At 39.1% G+C, this 21494-nt stretch overlaps 1 protein-coding gene across 9 annotated transcripts in view; it reads right to left on the bottom strand.

Annotated features, from left to right (window-relative positions):
• Nucleotides 1–21494, bottom strand: part of chd9 (chromodomain helicase DNA binding protein 9) — a 109529-nt gene that overhangs the window by 22376 nt on the left and 65659 nt on the right. For 8 of the 9 annotated variants that reach the window (XM_038302987.1, XM_038302985.1, XM_038302984.1 and 5 more), the window contains 13 exons: nucleotides 16226–16334; nucleotides 13605–13751; nucleotides 11337–11405; nucleotides 11175–11230; nucleotides 10188–10305; nucleotides 9768–9854; nucleotides 9369–9506; nucleotides 8769–8890; nucleotides 7716–7959; nucleotides 5076–5252; nucleotides 4825–4968; nucleotides 4302–4557; nucleotides 999–1209 (listed from right to left, as the gene is read on the bottom strand). In XM_038302987.1, coding sequence (XP_038158915.1) covers nucleotides 999–1209; nucleotides 4302–4557; nucleotides 4825–4968; nucleotides 5076–5252; nucleotides 7716–7959; nucleotides 8769–8890; nucleotides 9369–9506; nucleotides 9768–9854; nucleotides 10188–10305; nucleotides 11175–11230; nucleotides 11337–11405; nucleotides 13605–13751; nucleotides 16226–16334 — 1878 coding nt within the window. The remainder of the gene's footprint in view (nucleotides 1–998; nucleotides 1210–4301; nucleotides 4558–4824; nucleotides 4969–5075; nucleotides 5253–7715; nucleotides 7960–8768; nucleotides 8891–9368; nucleotides 9507–9767; nucleotides 9855–10187; nucleotides 10306–11174; nucleotides 11231–11336; nucleotides 11406–13604; nucleotides 13752–16225; nucleotides 16335–21494) is intronic. The other variant, XM_038302986.1, reaches the window with a different exon arrangement.

Raw genomic sequence — 21494 nt, 5'->3', positions numbered from 1 at the left:
GCCCTCGCACCACCCAGCCTCCTGCCCTCCCCAGTGTAATCCACTTCCACTCCACAGAAACCACACAGACTCTCCAGCTCGTCTGAAGCGGTGGTACCCCGAGGGCTTCTGTAACCTGCTACTGAACTCTGTCCGAGGTCGGATCCGTTCAGCTCCTCATGTGCTTACAACCGTTTCAGGTTTGCTGAAAAGGCTGGCATGGAGCCAGAGCGAAGAGGGAGAGGAAGGAGCGCAACAAGACATGAAAGCAAGGCGAATAAGCTGGAAAAAAATATAAGAAAAACTGATCTGCAGACCAGCAAAGTGGAAAAACTGAGGAGAAGCTGCAATTCTGAGTCACAATAATAAACTTTAAGATGACTTTATAATCTAAAGTCCTCACTCCATTTTAGGTTATAACCAGACCTGAGAGCTTTACCCAAGACATCACGTAAAAGGCGCCCACCCACACAGTAACAGGGCGAGAGCTCATAGTACTTTGGTTTAAAAGCAGAGCAGTTGTGCCCAAACTAAAAATCTGTCCTAATCAGTGGCATTAAAGTCCATTTATTCTCAATCACTATTTTACAGCTCCTGTGTACCTTTTGCAGCTAAAAATACATTCAGTTTGTGGTTTATTTTTAGAACACAAACATCAGTATTCTTTATAAATCCATTCAATGTGATACAAATATTATTGGTGAATTAAATGTTTGTCAGATTAAACCAACAGGATAGCAAGAAAAACTAATGTATGATGTTTATAGTATAAATTTAAAGTGTGTCCAACTATATTAACATTCTCCTCCTGTAACCGTTAGAGAACAAACCAAGAGGTGACGGTCTCTTTACATTGAAAAATCTTATTGCATAACCACAGAAGATCTACATATAGAGAAGATCATGTCTCTAAGGTCTACATATTTGATCCCCCTCACCCCCACTCCCAAAAAAAAAGAAACAATATTTATATTAATATAAATAATGAAAGCAGGCCAGTTTCATTTAACGTATTTTACCTTTTCTGAATGAGGTAGTCTTCCAAGATATCCAGACAGCGCACCATCTGGGAGAAGATGAGCACCTTGTGGCCTCCTGCCTTCATCTTGGGCAGCAGCTTATCAATAAGAACCAACTTTCCAGCAGACTGAACCATGGCCTGAAGGTGAAAGTCAGCGGCAGTGGGACTGTGCACTTCCCTGAAATCTTCTAGGATCTTCTCTTCAGCCCCTAAAGCATCAAAGAACAATCTGTCAGCAGATTCTAGAGTGACATTTTTAACACGACTCAACTTCATATCTTCCACAAATTCAACTCAGTTTATTCCTGAAATTAAGACTAAGTGTAGGAACTGTGTACACTTTTTGGAATGCAAACAGAAAATATAAAAATATAAATAAATTACAAAAAAAAAAAAATTCTATATTGGTCTAAAGCAAAAAAATCAAAAGACAAACAAACAGAGGAGGTATGAAATGCAAACTGCAGCTAAAAAATTGCCTTTCCAAAGTATTGAACCTCTTTTTCACATTTTGTCAAATTCCATTTCCTCAGAATTTCTAATATTAGAGAAACACAAAGTGATAGATCACTGCAAAGTTAAGGGGAAATATTATTTAACTTATTTTTTATAAATAAAACTGAGGAATTTGTCACACAACTATTAGTTAGAAGAGCAGACTGTTATCCTGAACACCGTCTCCATGCTAAAACATGGTGGTGGCGGCATAATGCTGTGGGGATGCTATTCTTTACAAGTAACAGGTAGGCTGGTCAGAGTTGATGTAAAGACCACTGCACCTGAATGATGGAGAACCTGGTAAAGGTTGGAAAAGACTGGAGATGGCGACAGAGGTTCACCTTTGAACAGGATGACCACTCAAAACAAAAAGCTAAAGTTATTAAAGAAGGTGTTGATCAAGGCATATTGACGAGGTAGGACCCCGTACATACTACTAGCTGTGCAGAGTTCCCTGGTATCTGTAAGCTCCCAAAGTAAAGTGTATACTTCATACATTTCTCATAAAAAAATGCCTCCATTTCCCACACTGCTATAGCGTCGTCTAACATTTGTCATCTAGCTTGACAAAAGTTAAAAAGAAGCCTAGTTAAGCAACTTGCACTGTTTCTTCTCCCAATGCACAGCTGTTGGTGAGGAGGCTGCAGGTCCTTGTGACTGACTGCTCTGAGCAATGTGTTGCTAACAGCAATCACCTGTTTGTATGACAACTACTTCCTGGTAAGAAGTACTTTCCCATGGAGCCGTGCAGTGAGTCACTAAAATGTTTGTGTGAATCCATCTGCGCAGAATCAGAGCAGATGTGCAGATGCTCATAAAATGATTTAGAATGGCCCAGTCAAAGTCCAGGTGTTAAATCTATTGTAACTCTAAGTATCTAAAACATTAAAGTTCGCAGAAAATGTCCAAAATAACTTTAAGCTCTGGCAGGGTCAAACCAGCTGTGTACGACTTTTCAATCTCCAATCCGACTTTCTCCCTGTCTGTGTATAGAAAGGCTGCGACTGCAGATTTTTGTTCACTTCAGTATCTGTGACAGAGAAATTCCCACATATGACTGGGATGGATTATGAAGCGTTATTAAAAATAAAACCGTAAAAAAAAAAAAAAATGGTTACAGAGCAAAGCCCCACTTAATGAGTCCTGTGCAGAATCCCTTCAACTAGAACAGAAAGAGAATTTTTATCAGCCTATATTATAAATATAATGGGAAGAACGTTTATTTAACTCTGTGGCACACAGTTAATAAAGCTACTTGATGAGGCAGTGAGAGCTAGGTTTGGGAATTGAAAAGATTTTCAAGATTCCGATTCCCTTTTCGATTCTATGAATTCTTTTGCAGAAAGATGAGCATATCTGCTTTTTCTGGAAGATATGGGATCTTTCAGCGCTTAAGGTGTCTCCAGCCGTGGAGAACACCCTCTCAGATGGGGTGGAGGAAGCCTGCACACAGAGGTAGTTTTCAGCCAGTCCAGATAGCAAGGGCAGCGTATCTTGTTCCACCACCACAGTGTGGCGCTATCCCTGCAGGGGATGGAGGGCAAGCTTTTATAGAGCTGGATTTCCTGATCTACCCTCTGGGCTAAGGAAAGACGGGGCTTTGATTCACAAAGTGACCGCAGCTCGTTGTCTTCCTCCTCGAATAGTTCTTCCAACTTGCGTAACTTGCGTAAAAAACGTGACGCAAGTCGTGCTCCCCAGAGCCGGCACTTTAGGCTCTGGTGCTGCGGGAATCGAAAAAAGAATCGTTCAGCGAGCTGCCAAACGATGCCATGGAATCGGAACATACGGAACCAGTTCTGAACAGGAACCGGTTTTCGATTCCCATCCCTAGTGAGAGCTGACTCTTAGAGAGAGATCTGTGAAGTTTGTCAAGGTTTTTGTTTTAAAAAGTTGAGATTGATAAGCAGCCCTTATCTGCTCTATCTGCCCCTCATTTTGTCTTTTTTGAGGCTCAAAGCATCACTTTTTTACTAAATTTGTTTTCTGTCCTCCTGAACTTGTAGAAATTTTTTTTTTTTTTTTTCCAGAGTGAAAAACTGTGCTTTCTACTGCCCCTTGATGTTTTGGCGGAGCTCAGAGGGAATCGCTACTCTGTCCGTTTTCTTTCCAACTGAACTCTTATTATGGTTAAATCTTTTTTTTTTATTATTTCTTTCATTGATATTATGTGCCCGACTCCCATGCCTGTTATATATGCGATTTGCAACTCCAAAACTGACTGTTTTTCCGTAAGATTTACAGGTTTTATTTTGTATTTTCTCACAAAGCAGAGGTATTTTGCTGTACAACTGTCTAGGAAAATGTATTTTCCTGTCCGTTTAATTAAATTACCGCCAAATTGCTGCGTAAACCACCTAAAATGGATCTGGGGTTGATTTCAATCGAAGCTAGGCAGCCCTCTTGCAGAAAATCATATCAGGTATGATCATCCCCTTTAACTCTCAATGAGCGCTAAACGTCACAACCTGGTCCGACATGATATTCTGTCGGATCGGAAACACAATCGGATTCAGTGTTCAGGACTGTAGTGAGAAAGACAGCTGTGAATGTCTGCATACATTCAAAGCTAACAGATGTTGCTACAGACAGAGACAGCTGTAACTGCAGCCATACCATCCAACAAGAGTTTAATATTTATTTTGTAAAAACATCTGTGTCCTCTTTTAACTGCACAGTGTAAACCCTTCTTTATGTTGCTCTCCAATAGAATATACTGATATCTGTTGAGATGATGTGTTGAAAAATTTTCAAAACCACTTTTTAAACAACCAGAAGCTTTAACAATCTCAATCAGACGTACCTTTGATGAGGTAGGGGTGGTTACAACACTTTCTTAATTCCATCATGGTATTGACCAGGTTGGGCATGTTCGACTGGCCCGCCCCTTTAGCCAGGAAAGAGAAGTTCTTCTCGAGGATGGCGCGATAGTATTTCTTCTGGATGTTGGTGAGCTCCACCTCAATGATGGTTTCCTCTTTAGGGGCCAGCTTCTTCTCCACGTCTTCTTTCAAACGACGCAGCATCATGGGCTTCAGGATGCCCTGAAGCTTCTGCACCTGTGGTTCAAACAGGTCATATGCATGTTGTCACATAATAAGCCGCGCAAACAGGTGCAAATTTGTTTCCTTTTTTGCCAAGTAATAAAAGGCCTTGTTGAAAGCTTAAGCACTGAAACTATGTCACTTCATGGCCCTGCCAGCTCCCAAGAATTAGGTTAAACATTTTCTGTGGCTTTTAGATGTAGCAACACCTGCTTAGTTCCAGCTGACATAAATTATTGCGTCCCTAGACTATCGAGCAAAAACTTTAAAATATGAGCCTACCTGCTCCTCTGTCTTGAGGTCACCAAACTCCTGCATGAAGTTGTTCTCAGAGGGGAAGCGCCCTGGCTCCAGGAAGTGCAGCAGACTAAAAAGCTCCTCCACTGTGTTTTGCAGAGGAGTTCCAGTCAATAGGACCTTGTGCTCCTTAAAGAGTAGGAAAGAAAAAAATAAAATTGAAAAAAACTCTCCCAATTACAACTCAAAGTTGCACAACACCCTGGAGCAGCTATCCAAGTGGAGGATTCCCTCACCAGGTTCATGAGTTTGAAGCCTTCAAGTAGCTTGCAGTTCTTGTTCTTCAGACGATGGGCCTCGTCGATGATCACACATCGCCACTCGATGGCATTGAGCTCGGGGCAGCCTCCCAGGATCATCTCAAACGTGGTGATAACAGCCTGGAACTTGTAGGCACCTCGAATGGGGCGACCCTTTAAGATACGAACGATAAAGACGCTTTAAGTATGTAATTTATCAACTGGACACACATTATTGGCATCTCAAATATTACATAGAAAAACAAAAAGTATGTTCCAAAACACATGTGACCTGATGACTGAGAATTGCACCAGCAAAAATAATCTAAATAATTTATAACTCTAAAATTGTATATAGAATTTGCTTGATTACATGGAAAAAATTAAAATATAAGTCAGGAATGTTTCTTAAAGTGTATTTTTTCTTAAATTGAGCAGGTAAGTGAGACACATTACATTTAACATAAAAAAACAACAGTTTCTTATTTAAAGTGCATAATTTCCAATTATCTTATTTTAAGGATAAAAATGCTCACTCATTTGGCAGATCATCTTATTTTCCGACTCACATTAAGGCTAAATACACTTATTTACAGATCTTTTTATTTATTTTCAGAACATTTTTGCAGTATAGGTTAATTAGACCTTTTATGTAATGTCTTTAGATGATGTTTCTTCCAAAGGGTCACTATAAAAATAAATGAAACTAATTATATCCATTTAACTTTCAATAAAAAACAAAAAAACAAGCAGCCTAAATATACCACACTGCGTGAGGTCGTCTTCTCTACTCCAACCAGTACACTGCCTCCTGCTTGTTGGGTCTTACTGCCATTTATCTGTTGTGTGTCTGGGAAGGTTTGCTTCGTCCTGCCTCTCCGTTTGTATCCATTGCCATGACAACAGCCCTCAAGAGATACTCTGCTGCCCATGTGCCCCCTCCCTCCCTCCCACAGCCAGCCAGCCGGCAGACGACTGTGGAGGAGCCACTCGTGCAGATATGCTTGAACAGCAATGACAGCGAGCTCCCCTTCGACGATGACATCACAGGCTGCCTTGGAGACAGCCGGATGGCGGCTCTGCTCTCCTCTCTCTCACCTTAATTCCTGTTACGGTTCGTCTGAATGCTAAGAGCTCCTAACTGCCTGATTCAAAATATCACATGCCCTGCCAACCACAGACAGCCTCTGTCTAAGGCTCACTAACTACCTCTCGGTCGACTAATTGTAGCATAAGCGCCACTCGCTGGTTCCTGTTGGATGACACCTTGATATTGAAAACCTCATTAAAATGATCTCATCACTAATAGGGAGGAAAACCTGTTGTATAAAAAAAAAAAAATTACCTTTACACACTCAGAAGGTATTATTCAAACTCTGTAGAGCCTTTGAATGTTTGTACATTTATAGTACTGAAAACGTAACAATCCTATGCTTTCTGACTTTAACCCTACTGTCGCCGCTTCGTTTCATGGAAAATCTAAATTTCTTCAACAACACGCAGCAACAGATTCAGTCAAAAACAAAACTATATCCTTTCATGACTGAGGACCCAGAATATGATGAGCTTTCCACCATTTAGTCTGGCATACGTGGGATAATTTTAGAGCAAAATTATCATTCATACAATCTGACAGAAATATATTAAAGAAGGTCACTTCTTTGTTTATATTCAGGAAAATAATAAAGCTTTTTAGACAATCTAGGATTAATCTCAACTTGTATTTAAATTATTTAAATAAAAAACATTTGAAACTAATTCTTTTTAAAGATTACATATTTCAACTGCCTGTATTAAACAAAAAACAGCTTCCGTCATGAAATACTTGATGCTAATGATCTAGAACACATCTTTTCCATTGGAAGTCTCTGACATGTAAACAAAGTCACAACCTTTGGATAACCTGTAGCCATATGCATGGTTGAACACACTTCCTTTCTAGGTTCAATATTTAGTCGACCCAAACCCACCCCACAAATTAAAGTCACTTTTTACCACTTAGAGAAATGCCATAACCCTATATTTACCTTTGTTATCCACTGATAAATTCTTCAGGAATTTAATGTTTAAATCCGTTTAAAAAGAAAAGCAGATTTTTTTCATTTTTATCATCTATTTTAGAAAACGTCCTCTTCAACAGCAATTTTTACTAAAATTTACTTTTCTTCAATGTTTTTAATTAGTCATAATATGTTTGTGTGTATAGAAAAGATCAATTATTTCATCAGCTTTAAGCTTTTCTTCAGATTTTTTTCTTTAATGCTTTTATGAAAGGAAATGTTTATCCTGAGAAGTTTAAAAAAGTCAAATTTTTGTGTGTATAAACAAGATTAATCTGATTTTTTTAATAGATAGAGATTAATTGATAGATAAAATTATTCAATCATCTTGATTGAAATAAAGTAAAATTATTTTTCAACAGACGTCAGCAAACCTTTTCTCATTAATGAAGTCAAGTTTATATTTTAGAAATAATATAAAAACCAGTGTCTTGCATTAGTGACGGATAGCTATATATATATATATATATCTGGATGACCCATGTCCTTCAAAATGTTTGTCATCAAACGTTTTTTATAGCCATGCAGCCACAGTGAGGAAACATTAAACCGGGAGTCGTCTGAGACATGACGTTACCTGTGCATCCCTGAAATACATCTCATACTGCTGCAGCATCTGCCTGCTAATCATGCTTCCGTGGTAAACGATGACGTTGAGGTGAGTCCAGGTGTGAAATTCTCTCTCCCAGTTTGCAATAGTAGAGAGGGGGGCGATGATGAGGAAGGGCCCTTTGATGCCAATACGGTGAATCTCTTCCAGGAATGTTATGGACTGGATGGTCTTTCCTAGGCCCATCTCGTCAGCCAAGATACAGTTCCGCCTGACAGAGGTGAGAAGAAGATGGTTAGTGGAGTAAACAGCTGCGATGCTTCTTTGGGCTGCTTAAGATATTCCCATGTTGCTGCATGACAGAAAGAAAGTGCCGTACATTTATCACGAGAACACATAGAAATGAAAATTATTCCCAAGACACTAAAACAATAAACTGAACACCGAGGGACAAAACGACATCATCAGTGGTAATCAAAGTAAAAACAACAAAAAAACACACATTTGAAATGCAACCTTAATCTCTCAGCTGTGTGGTGTGCTTCTACAGTCCATTTATTTAGCTGTCCAGTGGGTGGGGGTAATATGTCTTCACGCTAATTGCAACGTGCAGATATTCCCACAGGCCTCCTAAGCAGCCCTCCAGTTTTGATGAATCTCTCTGCGTAGGCATAAGCAAACTCCTGCACGCTCACACATAACTAAAGCAATTCCCGGGTTAAAGCAAGCACCGACACTTCGCTCCAGATGCAAGTTGTTGCTTGAGTAGTCATGGTTGAAGAAACAAATAAAAAATGAACTTTTCTGCAGCTGTGTGCATCTCAGCAGCAAATCTGACTCTCTGACTCTCACCACATACCAGCCCAAATAAGTATCCTCCACGTCACCAGGAGGGCTAATTAATTATTATTATGATGACCATAATCTGAATACACACAGGTTTGTCTTAAATGAGCGGAATGTATTACCTGGCATATGATTCTTTAAGTATATTTTAAAAAAAAATCATATGTAGCATAAAACAAAGTATTTCTTTACCTTTGCAAATAAACACTCTCCTTGACATGGATTAAAACTGACCTGTTGTACCAGTTGAAAAGAAGCCAGTTGACCCCCTCCAGCTGGTAATCCCTGAGAGTGTTGCTATTCCTGTATTCCCTCGATTGCTCCCTCTTCTTCCAGAGGTTGGCTGGAGGTCGCTCCTAGGAGACAAAAACGCTGTTCATTGAACTATTACAAAAGAACCATTCAAACACTTCAAATAACTGGAAAAAAACGTGAATAAAATGTTTTCTTCAAGACATGCCTTTAAAAAATCTTACAAGATTACATAATTTCTGAAAGTACTAAAAGACTATTCTGAAAGAAAAAGATATTTCCTAAAGAACGCAAAATAGAAATCCTCCAAAAAAACTGAAAAATCTTCTTAAAACAGCAGAATAACAATGAGAACATGTCATGTGTTTATTAGATTCCCCGCACAACCAGTAGGCAGCAGACCAAAAGAAATAATTTGCTCATCTCAGTACAGCACAGTTTTAAAGGCATAGCGATGGTCTTTAGTTTTAACAAACAGGAGAAAAAAAAAAGAAAACAATCGTTTTACGTGTTTAAAACAAGGGAGAAGATCGGTCTCTGCTTCTCTAAATGAGATGTGATGTGAAGCCCTGTTAGGCTTACCACTCTGCGTGAGTCTGGCTTGGCTGCCTGCAGCCGCTCAAACTCTTCAATCTTGCTTTGATCAACGTCGTCCTTCAGCTCCCATGTGCTATCCTCATAAGGCAGAGAACACCACTTCACCAGGTAGTACACCACTTCCTGCAGCAGACAGAAGAGAGTCACTGTAAAAGACTAGAGCGAGGCCAAGCTCTGCTTTTGTAGCGTTCTCAAAGGCTGAGAGGCAGGCCATTAGGGTGGCCTTGGGCATTTCTATGATTCAAAGATATCATTACGCTGTAGAACATATTAAAAGGAAGAAAGCCAACTAAAGTGGTAAGGGATAAAACATGTTCCAGAATAAAAGGTAGAAACGCACAGGCTACGCTGATATGTGCTTAAAAGGGAGAAGACTTATTTTACCTCGCCTGTGTCTTTGTCCTCGCAGTACGATACCTCCAGCACTCGGTCGACTTCAACATAGTCAGGGTTGAAAGGTTCCTCATCCATCTAAGAGAGACAGAAGACGCAAAAAGAGATGAAACAGATGCTAAATAAGTGAACAAATTCAAGTTCCCACGTTTCATCTGGAAACAAACGACTCTCCTGTGTCGACTCAGTAAGTGAATAAATTCACATGAATACACACAGATGTGCCATCCCACACAAATCAAACACAGAGTGTTTTCATATCCACACACAGCGCTGCAACACCTGCATACTAAACGCAATGGTCCTAAACGATCAAAAGAACAATGGCCTAATTAGAAATATTAGACAGAGGAAAAAATAAAGCATTGTGCAAATGGAGGGGAGAGCCCCTTTCCAGGCACACAGCCTCACATCAGTGAAGAAGAGCGCCCTCTGTGCTTGTTTCATCTTGAAGCGTTTGATCTTCTGCTGAATCCTCTTGTCCTTTTCTAGCTGCTGCTCTGTGGCCCATTCACAGTGAAGGTAGGAGCTGATACACAGACACAGAAAACAATCAGCATCTGTTTATGCACCCAGAGTCTGAGGAAAAGCTAATCACATTTACCCATGTTTCAAATAATTTTAGACATTTCTAAAATAGAAAAAAAGGCTAGGCTTTTGCCAAAAAAGAAAAAAAAAGAAAAAACATATTAAAATACTTTAGTTGACACCTGGCATTCCTTGTTTGTAACATGCAGTATATACAGACCTGTTTTTTGACAGACCTGTCATCAACCTATATAACGCCTCCCTCAAGTGATTCAGCACCCGCCCCCCCCCGTAATTGACATTTATGCACTATTTTTGCACGCCACGTATCCACGTAAGTGGTGTTTTAGAATTTTCTCAATGTAAAAATCCCCTGGGACTTTTCTGGATGTTATCAGACATCCTGCTAAAACTAAAGTTAGCGTTGTCAGACGTTTTCTTTTAAAGGCAAAACAAAGTCCTTCATATTCATTTTTTTTTATTATTTTTAATGGAACTGGGGACATTTGTGAGTTAAAACCATCCATGATTAGTCGCAAATCCAAAAAAAAAAAACATTTTCTGTGTGAAAAAAGCATACAAAGTCCAGGAGTTTTCCAGTCCTGGAAAATGCTTAGTGAAAATAAAATTTAGTTTTTCTCCCGTATGTTATTAGTACCATAGGATTTTTGGAGGTATTCTGATTCCAATTAAGTGACAGAGGTTTAGGATATTAGCAAGAAAGCAAAGAACCAGAATTACCTGGAACAATGAAGAGTGTCAAAATGATATAACATCCTATGATCAAATTTGGGCTACTATGTAGTTTTATGCTCCGTTAAAACTTTAAATCAACATTTAAAGAACAGAAGCAAAGTAAGTAAAACTTACTAGTTTTTGTATTTTACAAAAAACTCCTCCACTTCTACCATCACACCTGGAGAGACCTAGAAGATGTTGAAAGGAAAGATTTTGACAATAAATATCATAGAAAATGAAGATTAAGCGGATTCTGAAAAATGACCTTTTTAATAAAAAGTGATGGGTAATTACCTCCTTCTTGACGATACGAGAAGACATGATTTTGTCGACAACAGCAGCATCCTCCTCTGTTGGATTCTCCTTAGAGACATGACAGATTTAAGGTTTAATAACTTTGAACGTAAGCCTGGGGAACAGAATCTTGGGTCCAACTTTCCCACAAAGTTCAACTTAGAAATATATTGACTTGAAAATTCATCCAGAATAAATACATTTAGACTTAACAAAACGCACACACAGACCCAAAAAACATTTAAGATAACTTGTAGAATGTTTAAAACATTTTCCTCCATGTAAACAAAACAACAAAATATATTTTCTCTATCTTGAAGCCTAGGATTAATAAGAAAGAAAGACTATTAGTTCTACTTTATTAGAATATATGACTTTATTTTGGGGTTTTCTTTTTCAGGGAAAAGGTCATTAACCCAATATGTCCTGCTAAAATTGACAGAAATATTTCAAAATCCATTTCTGCCTTCCCTGAGTTTAAAATAATCAAACAGAGCTACACTATTTTCAGCTATATTTATATGTATTTTCAGCTCTAACTGTTTTTTGTTGCACTTTATTACATAAGCAACTGAATACCTTGATTTCTGTCCAACACCCACGTCTCCTTTAGTTGCAGGGCAACTGAATTACTGATAGAACTCAAGCTAACTCTAAGCTTTTTTTTTTTTATTCAGATATAATTAATAGAAAGCATTTGTGGAAGATTTACAGTCATCATGATATAAAACAGCAACAGGAATTCTTCCCTTTCCCTGCCTGCAGCAGAACAGGTGCTATATTTCAAAGCTGCTACGGTTTTCCTTAGTTGCTTTTATGAAAACCTTGCTCACAAAACTGAAAACTTGTTAAATATGGCACCGAGGTGATAATAGTGTTCACCGAAGAGTCTTGGCACCTCCGTTGTGTGCACGTCATTAGGAACCTATTTAACCGTGCCACTGGCTGATGACGGAGGGTTTTTTCTCTCTCTGCCAAACAGTTAGCCCTGCTTGGGGTGGGTTTATGATGACAAACAATCAATCAGAGCGTCGGAGGCTAAATTAATCTCACTTTTAATCTGCCCATTTTAAGACCAAAGCAGTAAAAAACACTGAACCTCACTTTAATCAGTTTAATTAGGACTAAAATAAGAAAAGCTCCTCCTGCCGTTGGTTTAGTCAGCCACATAGTGAATGTGGGTCAGTTCATTGCAATCGCCATTTTCAGCTCCATCTGTAAGCGCTGTTAGCTACACTCTTCATAAGCCCTTCTGATTTCTGACATTGTCACATTGTGGTCATAAATATTATTTGGAAAAGTGTGCAAGTGATTTCTGGGGCTGGTTACTAAAACAAAACAATGCTGCATTACGTACTTGGACCTGGAATCTGTGCATAAGACTAGACTATATTTGCCTTTTAGCCTACATAACGACCCTTGTTTTGAATTGGCCTTTTATATATAAACTAAGGCTACGTTCACACAGCAGCTTGAGGTTTTTTTTTGACCATATGTGACCTGTATCTGATATTTTCATGACAGTCTGAACAACACAGATCCGACTTTTTCCAATGCGACCCAGGCCGCTTGGCTATGTGGTCCTGAATCCGATACAAATCTGATCTTTTCAAATGCGACCTGCATCAGAACGGCCAGGTCGCATTCATCCGACCTGAACGCCATTGGTAACCGACTTATGTCACTATTCTGCTTCTTCCTACACAGAAGCGGCAAAAAAAAAAAAAACACAGAGCAGTATTTTTTTTTTTTTACCATCTTGAAAAGATGGAGGTTTTAAGGTTAGGAAAGATCGCTAGATGTGCTCCAGCACTGCTGGCTTGTGACGTCATTGCGTCTTCTACTGCTCATGTGGGACGGTTAAACTGTAGGAATGCAGTTCACACAGGAGATCACATAGAAGTCGCATATATTTGGAAATTTAAACGGCAATCCAAAAAAAAAAAAAAACGTATTTCACCAAAAAATCGGAATTGAGCATCAAGGCCTCCAGTGTGAGGTTCTATAGAGTGTTCTATAGAGGAACACAAACTCTGGGAAAAATTCTGTGAAAAACCCAAAGAGGAATGACACTCTACTGGGTGCATAGTAAAAAACATCTTAGATATATTTGGGATTTTTAAAATTATCTGTAGTTCAATTGTAGGTTTGCATAAATAAAATAATGTATAATTTGATGTAAGGACAAGATTTTTGATTGTTAAGTGCAACCAGATTTTTTTGGGTTGATGATGCAAATTTTAATTAAAACCGTTTGTTGATACTCACCACAAAGAGCTGAACAGCAGGCTCCTTGGATGCAGCAGTGTTGGTTTTCTTGGCCTTCACTATGACTTTGACATCCTCATCTGACAACCTGGCTTCCAGCTCCTCAGCATACTTCTTCCTCTTCACCTGGCGATTCGACCGCCTCTTCTGGAGAACAATAACAAGGAAGAGGCAAATTCACATGCAAAATAATGAACCGATAGAAGCATATTGGGGTAAACCATAAAAATGTAACAAAAAAAAGGTTTAAACTGGCTTTAATGAAGGAAATGATTTGGTTTGATTTCTTTAAGAGATTCTTTTTAACAAGGCTGCAAAGCATGATGTGAAACATTTCTATTAACAAAAAAGAAAGTTCTTCCTAATACAAGACTACTGTTTTCCATTTGGCTGACAACCATTACTGTGTAAACATGAACATGTGTGGATAAGGTCCAGATGCATTGCGCTTCTTGGACTAATGTCTTTTTTTTTGTCTGAACTGAAATCCGAAATAATTTCAATAATATTTAAATTAAAATAATTAATTAAAATAAAGCAGCATAGAAAGTTTCCATTGGCATGAACCAAACACATAAACGCCTCCAACGTTTTAGTAGCTGGTGATGAAGAGCTCCTGGAGCTGGATATGCTGAGCTCCTGACATCTGCTGTTGGCGTTTTGATTGGAACAGCTTACTAGCCGCACTGAAAGTTAGCAGCAGGATGTCTATGACCCGTTTTTCCAAAGCACAGATTAGAAAACTGTATTTTAGGTCATGCACACATTTTTATTAATTCACCAAATCAGGATTTTCCCAAACAATCAAAGTTCATTCATCCTTTATGACAACAATAACATTGACAGAGAGATCAGAGTCTGGGCAACGCCGCCTGTTGAGCAAAATTGTTGATATAATTTCAAGAGAGAAACCTGCATAGGAGAATGACGTAGATAAAGCAGCTGAACCGCTGTTTAGGGATGCACTTAATATCCAGTCAAATGCAGGCGTAACCAGTCACCTTTAAACATATCAGCATTGATCCAAAAGGTAAAACTGGGCCGGTATAACAACTAATGTTTATTTTCGTCTTGCTGTCAGTGATGTATGCCTTTCTGAATAATTGTGATAGTGATGCAACGAAGGATTCAAGCATGTTTAATTAAAACAAAGAAGAAATTGTAGCGATGATATTTTGATGGCATCCAAAGGGTAGGGAAAAAGATATAGTATATTCTAAATATTGGTTCTTAGCCATAACATCTACAGTAATACTGAATGCATGCATGCATTTCTATCACTAGTTATTGAAATCTATAATATTTGGCTGTAAAAAAAAGTTTAAGAGGATTGTTGTATCAAACTGAGACTCAGTATTTATAAAAGGACTTTGATCATTTTGGGGTCAAATAATCTTGATGGGGACGCCTGTGATAAAATTATAAGATATGTCACTTATTTTCTCACAATGTTCTGAAAACCTATTTTTAATTACAGTTAAGAACAAAAGTCGAAAGAAAAAAATGTATGTGGGAAAAGCAAACGCATATAAATCAAAACAATGAGAGCTTTGAAGTCCAGCTTTTGTCTCTGCCTTCCTGTCAAGTTTTTATAATTATCTTATGTGTGGGCTGCTGCATCCTGCATCAATGCACGAGCCCCTCCTAAAGATAATATGTAGTTAATTAGGAATAAATGCCACTGAGCCAAAGTTAATTAGATGTGCATTACAAAATCCCTGAGGGAGAAAGACCCTCAAATCTGCAAACTGAAGCTGACCACGAGCTGGGAGTCAAACCTGCCACATGCCACCTCAGCAAGGCCGAAGCCCGGAGGAGAGCACGCTTCTGTCGCTGTCGGACGCAGTACCTCCACTTCTGTCACTGGATCATCTTAAATGAGTCATCAACAGACGCTTTTAATTAAGGCCAGGGGCACCGTTTAACGAGGGTAATTACATTATAGGATAGAGTCCGGATAGGTCTGAGACGAGGGGGAGAGGGCTGGAAGCGTGGGTGGAGAGCGAACAATGCCTCCTCCACATGTCGATCGCACATCTCAGTCTATTACATCTGGGACCTTTAATCTCAATGTTGCACTAAATTCAACGTCAGCTATTTACAAAAATATCTGAGAGCATATTTCCCAAAAATCAAAGTAAAAATCTGATTTATAAAAGAAGAAGTTAAGAAAACATGTTCACATGAGGTTGATTTTTTTTGTGTGTGTTTTAAACAGTACAGCTGGACCGTCGGTTTCCTCCATCATTGACATACAGAAGGAATGTGTACATTCAGATAGCCACCCACTATCTGACCTCTGAATGAACCACAGTCAATCCTGAAAGGGCTCAGGCTAAAGCTGTGAGCCTTCCTCTCTGCTCAGCAGCAGCATGAACAGCAGCTAGGCTGACCAAACCACTATCCTCGCTCAGTTTTCTGAGGATCAGCAGCAATAGAAGAAGCCGAATGGCGAGCCGATGTGTGACACCCCAGGCAGCAACACCGAAACCACATCTGAACCAGATTAACTCAGTTAAACGCAACTACGTTGACACCTGATGCAATGAGCACACAGGGAAATGGAACAGGGCTTATTGCTGCTTCAAGCTTTCTACATGACCAAAAGAGCTGCTACTTACAGAGTCGTCATCCTTAGAAGCGTAACAAAGGGGGGGATCATCATCAGACTCCTCCTCTGAAGACTCTGGCTTTCGCTTTTTCCTTTTTCCAATCTTGATTACTATTTTCCTGCAGGAAAAGAAAGAAAAAAAAACTATAAGCAAAGTTCATCCATTAAACTCCAAGCTTTACAATTACGAAGAAAAGTCCCAATCATTACATTTGCTACACTAATCTCCTAAGCTAAAGTTTGAGCTGTGACCGTTTTGAAGTAACACTGCTTTGAGCAATACCAACCGCATCTAGAACAAATGTTCTTAGAAACATTATTGCCCCAATAACCCAAAGCATGCTGCAAGGGTAGAGCAACACCTGCAAATACTAGAAATGACCCAAATAACACGTCACCACTTTCAGTCCAAAACACAAAAAGCAGCAGAATTAACTAACAATCTAATAAGCAGGTTTCAGGTAAACTGAAACTTTATTACCACTAATCAAATGAACTTGAGCTCAACTTTTTCATATGCAGATAGTGTTTAGAATAAAAAGGGTCAAAAATCAAAATCGGCAAGGAAAAACCTGACCATTTACAGGAGCCATGAAAGCCTAGAGGAAAGTCTAACACTCAAACGGCTAAAGGTTGCTCCAGTTGTTTTGGTAGTGCCATACACTTCCGTCCATATTTGTGTGACCATTTTCTCTATAATCTTTTTGTTGCTGTAAACACCAGAATTTCCCCATTGTGGGACAATAAAGGGATTTTCTATTCTATCATGCAACACCTCGCCACAGATAAGAGGGAGTTTATATCCAAACGTTTAAATCTCTTACTGTTTCAGTCAGTTATGTGGGTTAGAGGGGCCATTCGTGACAAATTAATTAGATTTCCAAGATGAGGACTTATTTTATTGAAGACAGGCATCCAGCATTGAGCGGGCCGGCTAGACATTCGAAAGTGTTATACAACACCTCAGTTTATTCAACTATAGTTACAGTGGGGCCAAGAAGTATTTAGTCTGATTGTGCAAGTTCTCCTACTTAGAATAATGAGAGGTCTGTAATTTTCACCATAGGTAAACTTTAACTATGAGAGACAAAATGAAATGTTCTCATTTTGTCCATATATACGCATAAATACATACATACACACTCAAATCAACTACTCGGATCAAATACAAATCTCGTTCAAAGAGTGTTTTACTTCCTTTAATTAAATCTTTGCAATTCAAGCCGCTGTCATTTTAGGATTTATCTTTTTTGCTTTACAGAAACTTCCGGTTATTTCGTAAACTCAGTATTAAGTAAACCCAGGTCCACTGCTGGTTTAGTATTTTTGTCTTATGAGGCTTCAAAGATGGAAAGAAAAGCATATTGGGTCAGCAACAAACTAAACTTACTGCAAGTCATGCAATGTTTTTGTTTTTCATTCCGTCTTATTATTCTGTGACCTTCATGAATATATTAACTCATAAAACCAGCAAACATCTTATCTAGTTCTCCTCTATTTGCGTTATCTCCAGCAAGTCAGACACACCAAATGTTCAGTTTGGCATCTGAACACAAATATTGCTGCCATACCATCTACCACAGTTTTATTCCCCCTCTCATAAGCTTGCATTCATTTACCAAATCAAATGAGGATAAAATAATGCAGAGTTGAACACAACAGGGCATTTAGGAGCCTCATGATCAGAACAGGCATTCAAACAATCATAAGAGGTTTATTCTGCATGCCGCTTTAATGCAAATAAGTTCTTAATCAGTAAACTGACAAACATGTAACTTGTCCTTCGAAATATCAGCCCATGATGAAAAAGAAAGATCGATACTTTTAATAAAAACACAGGCCTCAACATTTATTTACCAAGAAGCCAAAGTTTATCTGAAACAGAGATGGATTGTCAGGAATTACATATTAATTCCTTTTTTAAGTTTAAACATACAATGAAATATAAAATTTGAACCATTTTTGAAAGCTATTTTTATAAAAGAACATATTTAACGATTTAACTAATTAACTATTAACTATTTAACTAATTAAAAAATTGTGAAATCTCAAGACATCAGGCAGAAGGTCAACATTTGGGCAAAAACTAGCCCTGAAAATTTTAAATGATCGTAAGACTGCTGCCGGTACTTTCAGGAAGAAAGTGCCAAAATAACTGGTAGTGGACCGCAATAAGACATTTCTAATCAAGTTATTTACAGGGTCTGTTCTTATTTAATCACATTTTAAAAACCACATCTCGACAAAATAAACTACCTTTTCAACTCAAAAACTTTTTTATCCTCAATTATTAAATACATAAGAACTTCCAGTTTTAGTCGATAAAGCTGTATTGTTTTGCCTGAAGGAAGACAATTTCCAAGCGTGGTAAAGACCATAGCGTGGTATAATCCTGATCTCCTGGTCCCCTGCAGATGGATTGAACTACATTTCTGTTTCCAGTGGCTGTTTCAAAGACAAATTGTGTCGAGGTGATGAATATAATTTTGGCGAAACAATGTCATATGACAATGTTGAAAATAAGAAATGTTTCACTTTTGTTTGGTACTGTAGTGCTGCATTTTCATGTGTTAAAATGTTTCTAATTAATTAATCGAAATTAACTTGTAAAAGTCCCAGCCATACTAATAACAGAACTAGGGGGTGGTTGCGCCTGCTGCGGTCTGCTCTTCTTGCGGTTTTGCGCCGGGCGGCTTTTCTGCTCTTGGGTTGATTCTGTGCGCGGTGTGTTGCGTTGCGCACTGCTGCCGTCGGTCTTGGTGGGGTGGGGCTGCGCTTTTGGCCAGGGGGGCGTTTTGGGGGGGTCCCACGCGCATCCGCTGCGAACCGGCCGCGGGCGGGGCCGCCTCTGTGTTTTTCCTGGGTGGTGCGGTTGCGGTGGGTGTTGCGGCCCGTCGCCGGGGCTTGGTGCCGGTGCTCTGTGGGGCTGGGGCGTTTCGGTCGGTGCTGTGGGGGGGGCGGTGTTCGGTGCCCGGCCCTACTTCAGGGTGGCCGGCTGCCGGCGGGGCCCGCGGACTCGTCCCCGGGGCGCCGGCATGGCGGTGGCTGGGGGGCTTCTTCGTGGCTGTTGGTATTTTTATATAGGCCATTTAGTTATACGTCAGCTTGTACGCCTAAATCTGGCCAATCATATATCAACGGTCATCTGTCAATCAAATGTTTTCGGTCAAAGGATCATCATATGTCCCAGCTAATATATGCAACGGTCGCAATAAGAAATAAGAATTATTTATTTTCCCATTGAGTTCCATCCCAGTATTCACGGGGATGGACGTCTGTGTCTACGGCAGGCGTAGAGCTAACTGAACTGGCAGCGTAGCGAGGCAAGGGCTCAAACATGTACTGCTGGAAGCCTTCTACACCAAACAAAACTTCCCTGGCATCCCAGCTTTCCTTCTCTAAATAAAAAATGTATGATGGAGGAGACTCATCCACGACCTCCGACATAAAACTCTCCTCCTCTTGCATGTTTCCGCTGTCCATAGCGTTCCTTGACTGTGTTTTTGTTAAGTGCTACTTGGACAGAATGTAATTTCCCATTGGGAACCTACTAGCACTAAGTTGCTAACTGGTTAGCAAGATGCTTCCAACAAACAGGCCACAACCAAACATGCTTGTGAACCTTCCGCCACAACAATGCCGCCCCCTTGATAATCAACCAATCACATTCACTATATTCACTCATGTAACGTCAGGCACCACTCGGGAGAATTTGGAAATGCAACCATTGGAATTTGTCGCTTCCATACGACTTAAATGTTCAGATATCCAACTAGTTCATCCAAGTCAAAGAGTTTCAATGCATGTAAACATCTAAAATAATTACTTAAAATATATCTCCTTTTGGCATTTGGAACACCAAACAAAAATTGATATTCCTATCAGAACTGTAAGAGGAGGCAAAAGGTTGGCTTAATAGCAGACAGTGTTTAACTGTGGAGTCACAGTAGGGTTAAAGAGAATACTAGGAGGCAGGTCACCATCTACAGGGAAGATTATGACAAGTTGGATAGAATTAAGGAATACCAAACCAGTCCAGACAGTGAAGGTGTTTAGCGTTACCTGGCCAAAGAATTTGAAAGAAAGAGGAAGTAAAAATCCCAGCAAAGAAAGATAATATTTCTTCTCATTTCCATTTTTATAATTATTTTACAGATATAGGACTGATAATCAAATAGATATTTCCACGCACTGACACAGTAAGACAAAAATTTCACCCTTTCCTCCCTCCTCTGTTTTATTATTCATCAGACTACAGATGAAACACAGAAGAAAAGCTTTAGTCTTTATTCAAGTGTGACGTTATCGGCAAGTAAAAAACTGAATTTTTCTCTTTCCAGTTCTGTAACTGTGGTGTTAAATTATTTTCCTATTAAGATCAGAGACGGAGACAGTTTCCTAGCTTGTGTGAACGATGTCTAATTATATTGTGGGAAAGCAGGGACACAAGCAAGCAAATGTGCTTTGGAAATATATAAATATTTCTCTAGACTTCATTCGTTAAACTGTTTCTTTCCAAAATGGTTGCTAATTTGAGATTATCGGGTTACTGTACAAACAACAGCTTTGTTTGCCGTTTTATTGCCAGTGAGAAATCTTTGAAATTGATTGAATTAGATCATTTTCTTTTATATTTTTTATGTTTACACACAATGTCTGGTAAGGGACACTGTATGTTCAGTTTCTATATCCAAGAAAACAAACAAGAACATTAAAGCATGGTACACCACAAAAAGGGAAGTACCTCAGGGCATGTTTCAGCACTATTTTAACTCTCTTCTCAAGCCAAAGTACAAAAGGTTCGATGACAATGATTTTAATATCTTGGCAAACCGCAAACAGGCTTAAATCAGCGACAGCCAAATCTTCAGCAAGTTTTTCTGAAGATTTCTTGACATCTATCCAGGGGTCTAACACAATTCAGGGACCAGAGGTAAATCACTTGCACTTTTACAGCACTCAAGTCTGAGGACTCAACCATTCATAAAAACATTTATATGCCAATGGTGGTAAGCTAAATTGGTCCTTTCTCAATTATAAAGATGTTTTGAGTTTTCCAAAAGGGCAAGTTTAAGGAAAAAGAAACAAACAAAAAAAAAAACTTCTTGGTAGTCTTGCACCGATGTGATACCAGTATCGGCCCCAATCCAGCACTAAAATGGTGGTATCCTTATCGGTGAGTACCAACAAATAGGGCACCGATACAGTTTTGAGAGGCAAAAGTTTATTCAACTATTGTCACCCATTCCAGGTAGGCAATGAAAACTACTGGATTCACT

The sequence above is a fragment of the Cyprinodon tularosa genome, unplaced genomic scaffold, assembly GCF_016077235.1.
Source record: "Cyprinodon tularosa strain WSP-4 unplaced genomic scaffold, ASM1607723v1 ctg50, whole genome shotgun sequence".
In the NCBI taxonomy this organism is placed as follows: domain Eukaryota; kingdom Metazoa; phylum Chordata; class Actinopteri; order Cyprinodontiformes; family Cyprinodontidae; genus Cyprinodon; species Cyprinodon tularosa.
The sequence above is the reverse complement of the archived record's forward strand: the minus strand, read 5'-3'. Positions and strand labels throughout refer to the sequence as shown.